This window comes from Oncorhynchus keta, chromosome 31 (genome assembly GCF_023373465.1).
Source record: "Oncorhynchus keta strain PuntledgeMale-10-30-2019 chromosome 31, Oket_V2, whole genome shotgun sequence".
Lineage (NCBI taxonomy): Eukaryota > Metazoa > Chordata > Actinopteri > Salmoniformes > Salmonidae > Oncorhynchus > Oncorhynchus keta.
In genome coordinates, this window is record NC_068451.1 from 25,847,551 (window position 1) to 25,867,981 (window position 20,431).

Consider the following 20,431-nt stretch of genomic DNA (forward strand, 5'->3'; position numbering starts at 1 on the left):
GAGACCACACACCACCACATTACAACCTAATCTCACTGCATGGTGGTGGCCAGAGAGAAATGTGTCACTCCGACCGCGGGCGAATGTGTGATGTGTGTCAGGGAGAATGATTATGGACAGCTGGCTCAGGCACTACCTGATACACAGAGAACATTATCACAGTGGTAGTGGTCAGTGTGTGACTCACAACGCATATTGTGCAGTCATGAAACAGTCCTTACTACAGGGTTGTGAGATATACTATACCAGTACTGAGGGGGACTGGATGTACACTGTGATATAAAGAAACAGCAACAAGGGAGAGATCAAAATATAATATCATGCATAGTGTACATATGTACAGTGCTCTCACACACACAGCGCACGTCAACACAACTCATAGAAAGTCAATTCATAGAAAAAACAAAAAGGTTGTTTATTTTCCTGAACATTTGGCAGTCTTTGTTTTAGACATAAATACAGTCATCTCCTCCCCCCATCCCCAGCAGCTCCTTAGCTTATGGCAGTGAACCCCAGACCTCAGTACTTCACTTTCAAGGGATAACCTAATTCGCCACAAAATCTTTCTGAAAATTCACGATAACAAAAAATATGACTGTCACGACACCAGTTGTGTAGATGCTATATTGTACACATTAAGTTAGTTTAAACCGAACTAGAGGCTTCAAACCGAATGGAAAGCATCTAACAAACATCTGGCACTTAGAATTTGGGGTGAACTGTCCATAGAATTAGAATACTAATTTAACAGGATCTCTATGGATTTTTTATATTTTTAACATGAGCACTATGTGCTGCATCTGTGATTGGTTGGTCAACAGCTCAATTCATACTGTTCATGTCATATCACTCCTCCCTACAACACTGTTAGAACCAAACATCAATATTGCTGCTCATACACTTGAATGTGATGCATCGTCCTATGTAAATGATAAACCAAGTATTTTAAAGACAATACCACAGCTTTCACATGGCACACATTGCTATGGAATATTGCATATCAAATTGAAAAGGAAAATACTGTAGCTGCTTTAAAATCAATCCATACATCTTTAAAACATCCATGTACATCCATCCTGTGAACTGAAATCTTAATGGTCAAGGAAACATTGACAGTAGGTAACTTAGGTCTCAAGTTGACCAGAGATAACAAGCAGTTACATAGAATTCTAATTTAATTCATTGGTGTAACATAAATGTAATTCATTTAAATACAAGTTGACATCTTTCATCACATCTAAGTAATAACAGTCTGGTTACCAATGTAGTTATAACATTAATTAACCTACCTGCCTTAACTTGTCTACATTTTTTATTTAACTAGGCAAGTCAGTTAAGAACAAATTCTTATTTACAATGACGGTCTACCCCGGCCAAAACCGAATGACGCTGAGCCAAATGTGCACTGCCCTATGGGACTCCCAATCACGTCCAGATGTGATCCAGCCTGGATTCAAACCAGGGACTGTAGTGAGCCTCTTGCACTGAAATGCAGTGCCTTAGACCGTAACCCCCTCATGGAGGTAGAGATGGGAGGGGGAGGACAGTTGTTTGTGAGAGAAATGGTCATGAATCCATTCTATTCAAATGGAATGCAGTACACTTGTTGCCTCAATAACACATCAAATCATTGCTAACAAACCCTGAAACTCCCAATATCACATCTACTTGTCCCAGTATCCTTCAGTGGAAGACTCAGATTACTAGGAGGGTATTGAAATGCAGCTCCCTCCATGCTGCATCCTCAGCCTATAACTCTACACCACCACCTGTCTGCCCATCATATGGACACAGATACATACCTTCATTTGGTCAGGGGGGATTTCCTATTCTAATGCTATGCATTTTATAATAAACATTTTTTAATACAAAATGATTTGATACAAAATAAATGGATAAAAATAGATCTGCATACAAAATACATGTTTAAAAAAAGAATAATCTTCAAACACAAACGTTGCTGTTTAGTAAGAAATTAAAAGCGATACATTTAAATATATTCTGGTGTGTTAGCAAGCTAAAATATTTTCCTCTAACATTTCAATCCCATTTCTAACTGGCACAGATACACATATAGCAAGCCTAGCTGATAGGTAGGTACACACATCAGCTTCATACCAGTCATGTATACTTCATGCCCATTACCAAGCACGTAGATTTACAACAACTCGTTCCATTTTTCTTTCCAAGTTTGTCTGTGAGAGGGAATTTGCACAGCAAATGTGAATGAATTAATCCTCTATGATTGTGTGTAACAGCATGTGTGTGTGTGTCAGTAGTGGATGCGGTATGTGTGTGGTGCTGTAGGGGTGCAGAAATGTGTGCGTGTCAGTACTGAGGGTAGTACTTGGGGAACAGGTAGAGGTCTTTGCAGAGGGAGCTGGTGAATTCAGACATCTCCTTACAGCGATGGTGGGGGGTGCCAGGAGCATAGCCTTCTCTGTCTTTAATACGACCATTCACCTAAGGACAGAGGTTACAAAAGGTTACTAGCACTGAACTTGCTGATAACTACTTTATTGAGGGAAAATGTACTTACTATGACTGATATGTGGTGTGTGTTTGTGTTTACCTGCACCAGTATGTCTGATAGGTGTGTGTCTCTGGCTCTGAAGCGGAGTGCTGAGTTGACCTCTTGGATGAACCAGGATCCTCTCTTGGTATTCCTCATGGCTGCAGTGCCTAGTAGGGCCCGACAGACACTACATTACCCAGTAGGGGCCAACAGACACTACATTACATTACCTAGTAGGCCCCAACATATTACCTAGTGTGGCACAACAGACACTACATTACCCAGTAGGGCCCGACAGACACTACATTACCCAGTAGGGGCCAACAGACACTACATTACATTACCTAGTAGGCCCCAACATATTACCTAGTGTGGCACAACAGACACTACATTACCCAGTAGGGCCCGACAGACACTACATTACCCAGTAGGGGCCAACAGACACTACATTACATTACCTAGTAGGCCCCAACATATTACCGAGTGTGGCACAACAGACACTACCTAGTAGGGCCCAACACATGACCTAGTAGGGCCCAACACATGACCTAGTAGGGCTCAACACATGACCCAGTAGGGCCCAACACATGACCTAGTAGGACTCAACACATGACCCAGTAGGGCCCAACACATGACCCAGTAGGGGCCCAACACATGACCCAGTAGGGGCCCAACACATTACCCAGTAGGGACCCAACACACATACACTACATTACCCAGTAGGGACCCAACACACACACACTACATTACCCAGTAGGGACCCAACACACACACACACTACATTACCCAGTAGGGACCCAACACACACACACACTACATTACCCAGTAGGGACCAACACACACACTACATTACCCAGTAGGGACCAACACACACACACACACACTACATTACCCAGTAGGGACCAACACACACACACACACACTACATTACCCAGTAGGGACCAACACACACACACACACACTACATTACCCAGTAGGGACCAACACACACACACACACACACTACATTACCCAGTAGGGACCAACACACACACACACACACACACTACATTACCCAGTAGGGACCAACACACACACACACACTACATTACCCAGTAGGGACCAACACACACACACACTACATTACCCAGTAGGGACCAACACACACACACACACTACATTACCCAGTAGGGACCAACACACACACACACACTACATTACCCAGTAGGGACCAACACACACACACTACATTACCCAGTAGGGACCAACACACACACACACTACATTACCCAGTAGGGACCAACACACACACACACTACATTACCCAGTAGGGACCAACACACACACACTACATTACCCAGTAGGGACCAACACACACACACACTACATTACCCAGTAGGGACCAACACACACTACATTACCCAGTAGGGACCAACACACACTACATTACCCAGTAGGGACCAACACACACACACACTACATTACCCAGTAGGGACCAACACACACACTACATTACCCAGTAGGGACCAACACACACACACACACACTACATTACCCAGTAGGGACCAACACACACACACACACACTACATTACCCAGTAGGACCAACACACATACACTACATTACCCAGTAGGGACCAACACACACTACATTACCCAGTAGGGACCAACACACACTACATTACCCAGTAGGGACCAACACACACACACACACTACATTACCCAGTAGGGACCAACACACACACACACACTACATTACCCAGTAGGGACCACACACACACACACACTACATTACCCAGTAGGGACCAACACACACACACACACACACTACATTACCCAGTAGGGACCAACACACACACACACACACTACATTACCCAGTAGGGACCAACACACACACACACACTACATTACCCAGTAGGGACCAACACACACACACACTACATTACCCAGTAGGGACCAACACACACACACTACATTACCCAGTAGGGACCAACACACACACACTACATTACCCAGTAGGGACCAACACACATACACTACATTACCCAGTAGGGACCAACACACATACACTACATTACCCAGTAGGGACCAACACACATACACTACATTACCCAGTAGGGACCAACACACATACACTACATTACCCAGTAGGGACCAACACACATACACTACATTACCCAGTAGGGACCAACACACATACACTACATTACCCAGTAGGGACCAACACACATACACTACATTACCCAGTAGGGACCAACACACATACACTACATTACCCAGTAGGGACCAACACACATACACTACATTACCCAGTAGGGACCAACACACATACACTACATTACCCAGTAGGGACCAACACACATACACTACATTACCCAGTAGGGACCAACACACACTACATTACCCAGTAGGGACCAACACACACTACATTACCCAGTAGGGACCAACACACACTACATTACCCAGTAGGGACCAACACACACTACATTACCCAGTAGGGACCAACACACACTACATTACCCAGTAGGGACCAACACACACTACATTACCCAGTAGGGACCAACACACACTACATTACCAAGTAGGGACCAACACACACTACATTACCCAGTAGGGACCAACACACATACACACACCTACCTTTGAGGGAGGCGAAGCCACAGATCATGTCAGAGCGCTGGGGCAGTTTGACTCTGAGCCTGCCTCGCTCCTCCATCTGCCTGGTGTCTCCATCCCCCTCCCTCCCTGCATCCCTCTGTTCACAGCCAGGAGACTGGGTCCTCTCTGGCCCGTCTGACTGCTCCACCCCACAGTCCATCTCCTCTGGAAGGAGACAGAGACAAGACGGGTTAGAAGAAGAGAACAGGGAAGGGAGGGTTGGGGAAATGGAAGGAGGGAGAGTGAGGGCAGAGAGACTGTGTGCTCACCTCCTCTGCAGGCCTGGATGAAGAACATCTTGGGTTTATTCTGCAGTAGAGGACAGTGGGCGTTGTCAAACGCCTCAAACACCCAGTCCAACTGAGAGAGAGACAGAGATTCAATTAATATGATTATTATCATCAGAAAGGGTTTCACTCTAAACTGAATGAGGTCACACACACCTCCAGCAGCTGTCCGTCTGTGCCGTAGATAGCCCCCTCTACTCCATGGGACAGCAGACACACCACACAGCTGGATACGGTCTGGTGCTGCTGCCGTGTGCCAAACTGCTCAATGCACTCCCGCATGCCCTGTCATAGAGAGAGATCAATCAAGTATTAAACCCTATTCTAATTACGTAGAACTTTTAGAATTATTTTGGTACAATTTGTCACAAAGTGCAAGAGCCACTAGTTATACAGAGAGGAAGTGTAGAGCTGTAAATTCACCCTTTGTTCTTTGCATTAAACATGGTCATGGAAAGACCAACGCTACACACAGCTGTCTCCACTAGCTAACAACAGGACTCTAATAGCAACAGGTCTATGAAGATCAAGGCAAACAAATGCCTGAGTGCCACTGATTGAAGCCAGTGGGGGATCCACCGATACAGTCCATGTTGTTGAAGCACTGCTGTACCTTTAGCACCACTGTCTTGCTCTCTGTGTGTGTGCGTTACCTGAGCTGTGAGGTCTCTCCGGACGGTGACTATGTAGTCCAGCTCAGTGAACACCTTCCTGAGGACCTCCTCGTCCACCTCCCCTCCCTTCCTGGAGTCCAGTTCAGGAGCAGCACAGGGGTCAAAGGAGACGTTACTGATCACCAAGGCCAGGCCACGAGGACTGGACACCATACTATAGGACTGAAGGGGAGAGAGCAGGAGAAAGAGAGGAGAGGGGGAAGAGAGAAAGTGTGAGGGGAGGAGAGAGAGATGCAAAGGGAGGAAGGAAAGCGAAGAAGGGAAAGGAGGAGAAAAGAGTGAGGGACAAGAGACAAAAATGCAGCGCGAGAAAATGACATGGTTTACCTGAAGGAAAATAATAATGTGCTTCTGTTGCTGCTGTTCTCAGTAGTGTTTGTTGTGGTTTCTGTCCCTGTATTTAAATGACAGTTTTACAACCCAGTGGAGCTCAGTGATGAATCATCCTCAACCTGAGCAGGTTTACAGAGACTTCAACACATGGGCTGGGGGAATTCTCCCCGTGTCTCTTTCCTGTCAAACTGACTGTGGTCTAGACAAACACTGTCTTCTACGGACCAGTGGGACTCGCCTGGTACTGTCTAAACTCTGTCTATACTGCAGAGGTCTAATAGCTGTCTGTTTAGAGCGGAGACACTTCAACAGCTGTTACAGGTTGAGGTGGTTGAATAGGAAGATCTACTCTCCTGTTCCCTAGAAATACCTTGGGGAACAATGCAGCATCTGGATACACATTCTGGACACAGGAAGTGCATGCATGCGTTTGTTGCAAAGGTGCATGCTGCAGTGGCTGCTGCCTTGAAACTAACTGCCCTAGGGAGTTGCATAAAGTTGCATTGTAACAGTTATATTTGCAGTGACAAATATGAGAACCAAAAATATACAGCCGTTAACAACATTAATGGTCTCAGGTAAGAGATACCAGACAGAGACTGTGTTTTATCTGTCGGCAGTGACATGGTACAGACAGGTGATTTACTGGTTTGTATTAACAGTGAGTGTTGTACCTGTTGGGAGTGTTTTAGGTAGAAGTCTGGTGTACAGGGAAGAACAGAGCTGGTGATGGGACTGTCTGCATCCAGACACATCTCCATTGACTCTGAAACACATATTAGGATAACATTACACCCTGCATGTATTTCATTCCAGAAAATACACCAGTGGAGACAATTCCAATAATGTCCATCAGAGCAGGGTTCCAGTCAACGTCACGTTTCTGCCTTGAAAGGGAAGCTGTTAGCAACATATAATGGTGTTGTAACAACCTTTGTACTACAGCTATGTGAGCAAGTCACACGGGCGTGGTGCCTGCAGGTGGTGAGACTGGCTGGGCAGTGGCACTCCATACCAAGGCTACAGCACACTGCTTCCACACTGATAAAATTATACAACTGGACTCAATTGGGACATTTTCATTTACAGTTTTATTGGATTTATTAAAAATAGCTTTCTTTTATTTTTTATAAAAGACTGAGTTACAAGCCAAAAAACAGAATGATTACATGTATTTTTTTCTTCTCCAAACAACCACACAAACAACCCCTCCCATGATCTCCTAGGAAACATGAAAATATTGTGAATGAAACGGTTGTAAAACTGTGATCTTGAATGCACCCACCTCAGATGACTGCTCTACTCACCTTGTGTTCTGGCTCTCTTGGTTGGAACAATCCCCTCCTGGGTGGGAAGTGGGAGGGGAGAGTCCACATATCTCTGAAGGACAAAGGAAAAGGAGAATTTAACCATCTTTTAACTTACCTTTGATACAACTTACCATCAATACAATCTGAACATTTATCCCGATTTGTTTTCCTCGCCTGCAGTGTGAATACCAAAACATCCAGGAGGCTTTTTTTTTTTTTGGGGGGGAGTGATGGCTGACTCACCTCTCTCCCAATCTACAGCTCTCCTCTTTTCTTATTCCCCTCTTTCTCCCCATCCCCCTCTTTCTTCCTGTTACAGCAGTCTGTAGCTTGGGTTGGGAGTGTTGTGGTCACTTCTTTCTCTAGTGACTATCTGGGGACAGTCTGTAGTAGGGTTGAATGGCAGGAACCCGGTTTCCGAGATTTACCGTCCAAAACCACTCTTTCCCAGGATAAATAACTGCGAGAAACCGGTCAATTATAATAAATTGTTTATATGAACAGCATGGCGTGAAATGGAACTGTTAAAATGATATGCGATGTCTAAATGTGGTTTCTCTACGGCCGCTGCATGATGAATCAATGCTCAGGGTGGGGACAGACAGCCCATCTCAGTATGGAGCGCAATCCACAGTGCATGTAGGAGAACCTACTGTATTGGCATTTTATTAGGATCCCCATTAACTGTTGCAAAAGCAGCAGCTACTCTTCCTGTATCTCATCATGATAACGTGTTTTCTTGTGACAGGTAAGCCTACATTGACTGCAGCATAGCCTATGCTACAGTAATATAAAGACAGAATGATCTGGCTTTCAGGGGTCACCTTGTTTTTCTTGATTTTTTAAATTGTATTTATTGTAAAGAGTTTTAAAAACAGCCTATCACTCAAATAGCGTTGCTTTAAATCAGTGCACACTATCTCCATCAACTCCATTCAAGTTGCATCCAAAATAGATAATCCTGTTCTAAATTGACATAGGTAGGCTAGAAAATCTATATTGCATCCCTCTTCGAATAGTCTATTGGTGTAAGAAATGCTAAAAAGATTGTCTAGCTTTTCCTGCATGGGACTCAGAGCTAAGGACGTTTTGTAAGGCGAGGCCAGTGGTGCACAGGCACTTGCGTAAGAGACAGAGGCTATAAGTTAGATGCTTATTATGCATAACCCATCATTAATTAGCTAAATATAAGGCTAATAATGGATTACATTCAGCCTTATATTTTGCTAATTAATGCAATATATTTTTTGCTGAATGTTATATACAGCAGCCAACAGAACTCACGGGTACTTTGAAAGAACAGTGAATGCGTGCGATGGCGGCAGGCTATAGCAATTATTTATTCAGACCCATAACCATTCAATCTTCATGAAAGGAAGCCTTCTGCATCTAATTCTAGCCATATATTTTTTTATTTCACCTTTATTTAACCAGGTAGGCCAGTTAAGAACAAGTTTTCATTTACAACTACAACCTGGCCAAGAATAAAGCAATGCAGTTTGACAGATACAACACCGAGTTACACATGGAGTAAACAAACATACAGTCAATAATACAGTAGAAAAAAAAATCTATATTGAGTGTGCGCATTTTAAGTAAGCATTTCCCGTGTTGTATTCGGCGCACGTGACAAATAAACTTTGATTTGATTTGCAAATGAGGTAAGATAAGGAAGGCAATAAACAGGCCATGGTGGCAAAGTAATTACAATATACCAATTAAACACTGTCTGATTGATGTGCAGAAGACGAATGTGCAAGTAGAGAAGATACTGGGGTGCAATGGAGCAAGATAAATAAATACAGTATGGGGATGAGGTAGTTGGATGGGCTATATTACAGATGGGCTATGTAGAGGTGCAGTGATCTAGAAGCTGCTCTGACAGCTGGTGCTTAAAGTTAGTGAGGGAGATATGAATCTCCATCGTCAGTGATTTTTGCAATTCATGGCCAATCATTGGCAGCAGAGAACTGGAAGGAAAGGCAGCCAAAGGAGGAATTGGCTTTGGGGGTGTCTAGTGAGATATACCGTCTGAAGCACGTGCTACGTGTGGGTGCTGCTATGGTGACCAGTGAGTTGAGATAAGGCGGGGCTTTACCTAGCAGAGACTTGTAGATGACCTGGAGCCAGTGGGTTTGGCGATGAGTATGAAGCAAGGGCCAGCCAACAAGAGCGTACAGGTCGCAGTGGTTGATAGTATATGGGGCTTTGGTGACAAAACAGATGGCACTGTGATAGACTGCATACAATTTGTTGAGAAGAGTGTTGGAGGCAATTTTGTAAATGAGATCACCGAAGTCAAGAATCAGTAGGATGGTCAGTTTTATGAGGGTATGTTTGGCAGCATGAGTGAAGGATGCTTTGTTGTGGAATAGGAAGCCAATTCTAGAATTCATTTTGGATTGGAGATTCTTAATGTGAGTCTGGAAGGTCTAACCAGACACCTAGGCATTTGTAGTTGTCCACATATTCTAAGTCAGAACCGTCCAGAGTAGTGATGCTGGACGGGCGGGCAGCGATCGGTTGAAGAACATGCATTTAATTTTACTTGCATTTAAGAGCAGTTGGAGGCAATGGAAGGAGAGTTGTATGGCATTGAAGCTCATCTGGAGGTTAGTTATCACAGTGTCCAATGAAGGGCCAGAAGTATACAGAATCTATATAGAGGTGGATCAGAGAATCACCAGCAGCAAGAGCGACATAATTGACGTAGGGCTCATAAAATGTATCGGACGCATTAGGTTTGAATTTTCATTATATATTTATATGCTTTATAATGCTTTTGAATGACACTTCCAGTTTTGGCGGGAAACACAGGGTTACCCATGAGAAAAGTTGTTTTATTCTTGGGAAGGAACATTTGTAAAATACCAGGAAAATATTCTAACTTAGTATGTAGCTTGGGCTAGGTGTTGGGTAGCGCTCACCTCTTTCTCTTCATCCCCCTCTTCCTCACTGTCTTTGACTGGGGTCTTTGTGAATGGGGAATAGCGGTCTGAAGCTTGGATTGGGTATTTTGTGGAACTCACCCCCTCAGCCCTGTCTTTCACCCTAGCTGTCTGGGGACACTGAGTAAGGGGCGCAGTTTGAGGCTTAGGTTGGTTGTGGCACTCACCCCTCTCTCTCTCTCTCTCTCTCTCTCTCCATGACTACCCTCTCCCCTTTCCATCTTTGTCCTTCTGCTCGTCTGTCAGGATCAACATCTGATTGTTGTGCTGGTTGTGGTGTGGCTCTCAGTGCCCACTCACCTGTCTCTCTCCGTCCCTCTCTGGTGACTCTGTGAGCAGGGCACATAGGTGCTGCTGCTCTGTGTCTCTCAGTGCTGAGCAGAAGCTGCTGAAGGCTCTGGGACCACGCTTGGGGAGCAGGGACAGCAGACGCCAGCTCCGCTTGTGGGAGGTCAGTTCCGCCTGGGGAACAACGGATATCAACAGATTAGAAAGAAAAAATAGAAAGTGGAATACATGTTAATCTACACCAGGGAAACTAAACTGGGTCCTGCCCCCCCAGGTGCACATTTAGTTTTTTTTGCCATAGCACTCACTACATGATTCAAAAATAACCAACTCATCATCAAGCTTGGGGGGGGGGCATGCACACATGCACACAGGGGGCAAGCAGGAGTTTCAAGGACCAAGTATGGGAAACCCTGATCCACACTAACATTCACATTTGGTTACGTGATTGAAGTTAATGACATACATCAACAATAAGACATTTGGGCAATGAATGCATACATTTTTTGGAAGTTGATATGGGTCATAAGTCACCTGACCTGGTAGTAGTATCGAGCTACACAATTGAACACAACATACCAGGATGCTTTCTGCCATGCTGTCGGTGAGAATGTCGTCTGTCTGCAGCGACTGAATGAACAGCTCGTCCACCACCATCTCTTTGCAGAGAGTCACGGCGTATTTCCGAAGCCCCCTTCTGTCTCGTTCCAGCATACCGCATTCCCCCAACATTCTGCTACGAGACAACACACAAGAAAATTAAGCGTTTACTGTCAACTTCCATTCTTCTTGCAAAACCGTGGCGCGGTATATAGGCCTAGCTTCTCAACAACGTGTTAACGTTACTCATTGGCATTGTATCTAGTTATTATAATAGCTCAATTTACCTTGTTTTCTAAGTCGGAGTGGTAAGGATGCTGAATGTGTCTTTCTGTAAGAACTAACATTATACTAGCTAGCTATAGTAGCTGTCTGGATGTACGAGAAAGTAATTGGTAGTTATATCTCCTATTCTTTCCTATGTCTATTAACACTCAGCAGCAGATACTTACAATGGCTGTCAGGTAACGTTAGCCAGCTGTCTCCAGCTAACGCGTTAGCTAGCTAATAATGAATGTGTCAAGGAAAAGTTGACATCACCTTGACGTCCGAACAATACTAACTTGTAAGCTATTGCATAAAACCAGGTAGCTATGCTAAGAAATTTGTTAAAAATGTAAGCAAGTGTCAATCAGTTTCGTTGCATTTTTCAAAACATTGTACCTTTAGATATGCAAGTAGCTAAGTTAACGTTACATCGGCATGCTAACGTTGGGATGTTATTTTTTGGGGGTGGATTTCAAACATTCAGAACACCTTCAATGCGTTCATCTGCTCCCAACCCATATGTCCTAAAACTAGATAGCCAATTTAGCTAACTGTATTTGAAATGATTTCGCACAAATTAACAACATAACTTACCCTAGTAAACCAACTTCCGCGCCTCTGCAATGTGTGAAAATGGTAGCGGGAGTGGTCTAAATTCATTGTGTTGGATTATAGCCAATGACAGTTCGGAGGATTTGGATCGACGTTTTCCTGGTCGAATACGAGTCAGCTATCCCAGGGCCGTGGGTGGAAACATTAAAGCAAATTAATTTTGAATTTGAATCGGTTGTTACAGTAAATAATCAACCAATTGATAAGAATATCATGGAAGACTGACATAAACAGCTACCTAATTTTTAGATGAAGTAGAGAGGATGGCATGTCCTTTGTAGGAAATAAGGGAGTGGGATTCAGGAATTAACTGGAAACAGCTCACATCTGTCCACAAGGAATTTTTTGATTGTGAGAAATCCATATTTGCCAAACTGCTGTTGATTGATGTGAAAAAATGATTCTTAAAATGCCACGACATAATTGACCTTATTGCACAAATGGAGCCTAATATGTTGAATTTATAGGTCATAAGGTGAATGCACCAATTTGTAAGTCGCTCTGGATAAGAGCGTCTGCTAAATGACTTAAATGTAAATGTTAAATGTATAGATTCAGTATGAACATACAGTGCATTCAGAAAGTATTCAGACTTTTTCCACATTTTGTTACGTTGCAGCTTTCTTCTAAAATGGATTAAATACATGTTTTCCTCATTGATCTACACACAATACCTCACAATGACAAAGCGGAAACAGGTTTTTCAACATTTTTGCACATTTTATTTACATAAGTATACAGGCCCTTTGCTATGAGACTCGAAATTGAGCTCAGGTGCATCCTGTTTCAATTGATCATCCTTGAGATGTTTCTACAATTTGATTGAAGTCCATCTGTGGTAAATTCAATTGATTGGACATGATTTAGAAAGCCGCACACCTGTCTATATAAAGTCCCACAGTTGACAGTGCATGTCAGAACAAAAACCAAGCCATGAAGTCAAAGGAATTGTCTGCTGAGCTCCGAGACAGGATTGTTGAGGCACAGACATGGGGAAGGGTACAAAAAAAAAATCTGCAGGATTGAAGGTCCCAACGAACACAGTGGCCTCCATCATTCTTAAACTGAAGACGTTTGGAACCACCAAGACTCTTCCTAGATCTGGCTGCCCGGATCAAACTGAGCAATCGCGAGAGAAGGTCCTTGGTCAGGGAGGTAACCAAGAACCCGAGGGTCACTCTGACAGAGCTCCGGAGTTCCTCTGTGGAGATGGGAGAACCTTCCAGAAGGACAGCCATCTCTGCAGCACTCCACCAATCAGGCCTTTATGGTAGTGGCCAGATGAAAGCCACTCCTCAGTAAGGCACATGACAGCCTGCTTGGAGTTTGCCAAAAGGCACCCGAAGGACTCTGACTATGAGAAACAAGATTCTCTGGTCTGATGAAACCAAGATTGAACTCTTTGGACTGAATGCCGAGTATCATATCTGGAGTAAACCTGGCACCATCCCTACGGTGAAGCACTGTGGTGGCAGCATAATGCTGTGGGGATGTTTTTCAGTGGCAGGGACTGGGAGACTAGTCAGGATCGAGGGAAAGATGAACAGAGCAACAACTACCTTAAGCACACAGCCAGAGCCCGGACTTGGAGCTCTGAGAGGATCTGCAGAGAAGAATGGGAGAAACTCCCCAAATACAGGCGTGCCAAGCTTGAAGCATCATACCAATAAGACTTGAGGCTGTAATTACTGCCTAAGGTGCTTCAACAAAGTACTGAGTAAAGGGTCTGAATATTTATGTAAATGTGATATGTCTGAAAACCTGTTTTTATGCTTCGTCATTATGGGGTATTGTGTGTAGATTGATGAGGGAAAATGTAATCAATTTTAGAACAAGGCTGTAACATTGCAAAATGTGGAAAAAGTAATAGGACAGTTTTCAGACCCCAAGGCAATGTATATGGATCTGTGCCATTTACTTTGAACTGGACTGTGTTTATAGCTTGAGCGGTCATGAGTAGATGTGCTTGTTTTGAGATCAAAGCGAGAGCCACGTGTGCATATTTTGTTCATATCCTTTGCTAGTTAATGAGTTTTTAGCCCAGTTACATTTATTTGTTGACAGCAATAGGGGAGTGATTGCTTTCTACAAGAGGACAAACGTGTACATTTCTTGGCATCTTTGAAAAGCGAGTCAGGTAATGAGCTTTTTTTGTCTTGAAGGGGCAGTGTTGTGTTTTGGGACAGGGTTGAATAAGCTAAGTAGCCAATAGGAAGAGGGTAGCATAATTTATCTGATTCTCTGTAATAGTGGTATGGGAATAATAATACATTTTATTTTGTAAAGTAGTTTCTTGCATCAAACAACAAAGCAACATTTTCAGTCACCTCCTTGTCTGAAGGACAAGTGGATAAACAGGTTAATGTCAAGCCCTGCATGTTTTTTTTCAAAAGTCTCATGGAATGTAGGCCGACATTGAACACCACTCATTGGCTGCTGCTGTGGGCTTAACAGCAGAACAGCTATTTCTATGTAAAAATGTTATACAATATGTTCAATGCCATACAACTCTCCTTCCGTAGCCTCCAACTGCTCTTAAATACAAGTAAAACTAAATGCATGCTTTTCAACCGATCGCTGCCTCCACCTGCCCGCCCGTCCAGCATCACTAGAAAGGTTCTGAGTTAGAATATGTGGACAACTACAAATACCTAGGTGTCTGGTTAGACTATAAACTCTCCTTCCAGACTCACATCAAACCTCTCCAATCCAAAGTTAAATCTAGAATTGGCTTCCTATTTCGCAACAAAGCATCCTTTACTCATGCTGCCAAACATACTTTGGTAAAACTGACCATCCTACCAATCCTCGACTTCGGCGATGTCATTTACAAAATAGCCTCCAATACCCTACTCAATAAATTGGATGCAGTCTATCACAGTGCCATACGTTTTGTCACCAAAGCCCCATATACTACCCACCACTGTGAACTGTACTCTCTCGTTGGCTGGCCCTCACTTCATACTCGTCACCAAACCCACTGGCTCCTGGTCATCTACAAGACCCTGCTAGGTAAAATCCCCCCTTATCTCAGCTCGCTGGTCACCATAGCAGCACCCACCTGTAGCACGCGCTCCAGCAGGTATACCTCTCTGGTCACCCCCAAAACCAATTCTTCCTTTGGCCGCCTCTCCTTCCAGTTCTCTGCTGCCAATGACTGGAAAGAACTACAAAAATCTCTGAAACTGGAAACACTTATCTCCCTCACTAGCTTTAAGCAGCAGCTGTCAGAGCAGCTCACAGATGACTGCACCTGTACATAGCACATCTATAATTTAGCCCAAACTACCTCTTTCCCTACTGTCTTTATTTCTTTATTTTGCTCCTTTGCACCCCATTATTTTTATTTCTACTTTGCACATTCTTCCACTGCAAATCTACCATTCCAGTGTTTTACTTGCTATATTGTATTTACTTCACCACCATGGCCTTTGTTTTGCCTTTACCTCCCTTATCTTATCTTATTATTCTTATCTCACCTCATTTGCTCACATCGTATATAGACTTATTTTTCTACTGTATTATTGACTGTATGTTTGTTTTACTCCATGTGTAACTCTGTGTTGTTGTATGTGTCAAACTGCTTGGCTTTATCTTGTAAATGAGAACTTGTTCTCAACTTGCCTACCTGGTTAAATAAAGGTGAAATAAATCAAATAAATTAAGTAGCCCACTCTGGTAAGCCTACATTATGATCAAATAGCCACAGTAGCCGACATGGCCACTGTTTAGACTGTAACTTAAAGTGGGTACAGCCTCTGTGTTCACAGTAAACACATGCTCGAAGTTGCACTGACTTTTCACAACTTTCAAGTTTGGGCACTGCAGACCTTAAATTTGCTCAGTGCCGGAAAAATGTGAGGGAACATTGCATACATGACTTGTATGGAATTTGTGCCACAAATGCTAACGTTTGCATGTGCGAACTGCCAGGGAAACTAAACCAAATCATGGATTGCTGTCATACCTTTTCCATAGACTGCTTCCAGGATAAGTAAATTATTATCAACCCTGGTTCCAAAGGTTAACCTACCCAATGCAAGGTTTAGTCCTGGTGTACTGTACAATAGATCACTTTGGTAATATACTTCTAAAACAGTGACATAACTTTTGGAAAATCATAGAAGCAACTGGTATTGCCTATTTGTTATTAAATAGCTGCACAGGTAGGGCTGGCACAATAAACATATAGCCAGCCGTATAACCGACAATTATAGACAAAAAAAATCTACAATTATGTCTAGTCATGAACTACAAACTACAATAGTTATAATAATTTTAGCTAATACATTTTGTATATAGTGGATATATTTTCAGGTATAGGCTTATACTTTACCCAATGGCAGTTTTTAATTTTTACATGAAGAGGGTAAAATTAGTATTTATTTTAGGAGCAGAGTGCACTTAGCTTATAAATTTACTAGAGACAATGTCCAAGATGGATGCCCGTTGTTTTCAACATAAACTACTCACTTTCGCATGGTCATTGCTAGATGGGATACAGTTTATCAAATTGATGTCAAAAGTTTATTATTTTTTCATTTTAGCTAACCCTAACCTTTTTCCCAAATCTAACCTAATTCTCCAAACCTGCTACATTTATTATCTGAGCCTACGGGGTAAGTTCTCCTAACCTGCTATGAAAAATCATTTCTGACAAACTAACCATCTAGGCAAAACCTGTTTGCAAAACCTGTGTTTATTGCCCTCTTTTTAGATTTGGTTTATCAGAGCAGATAACACCTGCACACTAGCACAGCTCTGTGCTATCCAAAATCCTTGTGACGTCCCTACCCCATTGAAGTTGACATTTCTGAAATGTAACATGGTTAACATGGATAATGAACAATTAACAGCCAAAGCATTGCTTCCACTGTCTTGATGGCCTTCCTCCCTGTGGTGCATAGTAGTCATAATGCCCTGTAGAAGGATTGACCTACGAACCTTCTGCATCCCACTTCGACAGACTCAGAACTTGCTCTTTGGTACTGCTCCAACGGGTCCTCATACTTCGGCCTATTTTCTTTAATTTGCCTCCTCAATGCGGTCCTCCCAAGGGACAATGAGCTCCATTAAGATGACCTGCTTGAATGTTTCAGAAAGCAGCACCTCTGGCCTCAGTGTTGTTGCTGTGATGATGTCAGGGAACTTGAACTGTTTTCCCAGGTTGACTTTCAGCTCCCAGTCTTGAGCTCTTGCTAAAAGACCTGTGGAGGTTCTGGTAGCTGGTGTTGGCTTTTCCCTGGATCTGATGATTGCAATTGCCTACTTCGCTTGTCGGGGGTGCTTGCAGTGGCTGATCCCACTGAAGATGATTTCCACAAAGGCTTTAAACACCAGGTTGTGGCACCAGCGGTAGTGACCCTCGCCTAGGGCTTTTGAGCAGCAGTTGAGGATGGATGTCCTCCTCTCTTTAGACAGAGAGCATGATTGTGAATCGATCCTTGCCCCAGCAGAACAGGTTAGATGGGCTTGGTAGGATATTGCAGATTATACCCTGATGAAGACAGCTGGACTGTTTATTGAATTATTGCATCTGAGCTCCTAGAGTCTGCGGCTCACCTTTTCTTTTTCAGGACATCGTAGAACTTGATGCGATGGGGCTCGGCCTTCCACAGCTCGGACCATGTGCTTTCCACCATTTTCTCCCATCTTGTTGCCTTATTGCCGCATTCCTACCATCCTGCTGGCTCCCTCCTCCTCGACTGTTGCTCACACTTCCATCGCAACCAGCTTCCGCCTGTCTTTCCCCTGTGCCTGGTCATAATGTGGTGTTGCAATGCTACCAAGTTCAGCTCTTCCCAGAGTCACCTTACCCACCAGCACACTGTGCCATAGCTGTGACTCAGCATGCTCTACTGCATCCTGAGCCCTCCACTTCCTTCCTGTCCTCACCTCTATACCTGCCTAGGATACTTTTGGGTTGCTTGAATCCCTGTATTGCAGCACCTCCCTTGTATGAGTCACCATGAATTCCTCATTCAGGCTGCTGATGGGTAGCTTCAGTTTGTTCTTGTGACTGTACAGGGCAATGCTGCTAAGGCTTCAAGATAATCCCAGCCATTTGCATAGGTAGCTACTGAACCTTCCTTCAAAGCACTTAACTGTAGAAATCAGGACCTTGTAAACCAGGAGGGGTCAGAGGATCCGTGGGAGGACACCATGTTGATATATCCAGGACTTGATCTTGCCAGGTAAACCTGACATGTCCACTGTAGCCAACCACACTTCCAGCTCCTGGTTGGATGTCTTGATGGATGCTGTATCCCCCAGGCTGCTGTCAAACTTGAAGTTCAAGTGGCAAGCTTCCCCAACCCCTGCAGAATCCATCTACTCCCTGGGATGGATGTTGTTGTCACAGTCAGGTCGTCCATGAAGACTCTGTTGTCGCATGCCAGCCTTGGTCAGCAGGCCTCAACATTCCACCTCCGCTGACATGGCAAGGGCAAACAGGATCACTGAAATGGTGCAGCCTGTGATGATTCCATTCCCAGGTCTGTGCCATTCCAATATTGTGGACGCAAAGGTGACACTCAAACGGAAACTGTTGTAGTAATTCAGTATGAGATCCCTGAGATGGGATGGGATGTAGGTTATGAAGCCTTTGGGATTTGTGAGGTCTAGCCACAGTACAAGGTATCTTCTGTTCTCCCGGGCTTCCCTGATTATCTGCTTGACCACACCTGTGTGTTCCAGTCATCCTGGCACCTCCAGGATCCCTTCTTTCTGGACTGATGTAGGAGTTCTTCAGGATGTCGTCTGTCAGAAGGCTGGCCCCAATGCTGAATAATATATTTCCTTTAACACTGAGCAGCGAGATGGTTCTGAAATGGTTGATGTTCTTCGAGTTCTCCACCTTCAGAATCCATACTCCTTCTGCACATCTCCACTGTTAAGAGACTTAGCCCCTCCTCCAGGTCACCTTCAGGATGCTCTTGTCCTCTTGACAACCTCATGTGCATCCTTCCAGCAGGGCTCCTTGTTTAACTCTGTGGTTGGTACTGGTAGATTTATCAAAGCCTTGCATTGCTCCAGATCTTTCTCTCTGATTGCGTTGCTGTACGTGCTGCAGAGATGGTTGTTGATCTCATCTTTGGAGCAGGTAAGGTGACCACTGTGCGTCTGACCTAGCAGCTGTTCGGTGAATCCAAAGAGATTTGCTAAAAGGCAGCCCGCTTCCTTGCCCTCTTTTTCCTGTGCCTTCTATGCCACTCAGCTCTCTGAAAGGCCATGAGGATGTTCCGTAGTTCTGACAAGGCTGGTCTTTCTTCTTCACTCGCCTCATTGAACTGTTCTTAACTCCTGCCTTATCTGGTGCATCTTTGCCACTCTATGCCCAGTTGGTTAACCAAGCTCTCTATGACCTGAAGGAGTATTCTCCTTTTGACAGCTCTCAGCTCTCACTAATTGACGTTGGCCTACTGTTTACTATACATCACTTTATTCCTGTACATATCTACGTCAATTAACTCGTTCCCCTGCACATCGACTCAGTACTGGTAAAAAAAAGTTAGCATTCCTCATTACTTTTATTATTGACATGTGAAACTGCAATTCACATGTGAGTTGAACACATTTTATGTGAAAAGGTGGTGCATGTGATCTTAAAATGTAATACATGTGAACATATGGTTTCACGTGAAAATGTCAGCTCAACATGTGAAAACAGCTATTTCATATGTGAAAATGCAAATATGACATTTTTTTTGTAAGGTCAATTCTTAGATGAGCTTCACAACAGCTCACTGATACGGATGATTCTGCAAGGTTACCATGAGTTGTGTTTGATCTCGAAGAAGCAGCTCCTTGAAATCAATAAGAATGTCACCATTATGGAACCAATGCCACAACAATATTAACCTTATTGCACAAATGAAGCTTAATGTTGTCTAACCTCCCTTCCTTGTTTTTATTCCCCCTTTAGCAGTGTGCCTTAACACCCCTCCCCCTCCACTACCAC

At 43.7% G+C, this 20,431-nt stretch overlaps 1 protein-coding gene and 1 pseudogene across 2 annotated transcripts; both read right to left on the reverse strand.

Moving 5' to 3' along the window:
- Window positions 1-390: 390 nt before the first annotated feature.
- On the reverse strand, window positions 391-12,587 carry LOC118371231 (caspase-2-like). Of its 2 annotated transcripts, none has more exons than XM_052489232.1 (11): window positions 12,454-12,587; window positions 11,572-11,728; window positions 11,005-11,166; window positions 7,754-7,826; window positions 7,121-7,212; window positions 6,093-6,275; window positions 5,596-5,724; window positions 5,422-5,512; window positions 5,135-5,317; window positions 2,573-2,682; window positions 391-2,463 (listed from the first exon to the last, which is right to left on the reverse strand). In XM_052489232.1, exons 2-11 carry the CDS (start codon window positions 11,722-11,724, stop codon window positions 2,329-2,331), a joined length of 1,311 nt encoding a protein of 436 aa, XP_052345192.1. In that variant the 5' UTR covers window positions 11,725-11,728; window positions 12,454-12,587; the 3' UTR covers window positions 391-2,328. The 2 variants fall into 2 exon arrangements, with proteins under 2 accessions (XP_052345192.1, XP_052345193.1); XM_052489233.1 differs by having other exon boundaries at window positions 11,572-11,725; window positions 12,454-12,536.
- A 4,596-nt stretch (window positions 12,588-17,183) lies between these two features.
- Window positions 17,184-19,791, reverse strand: LOC118371235 (uncharacterized; annotated as a pseudogene).
- Between the last annotated feature and the right edge of the window lie 640 nt (window positions 19,792-20,431).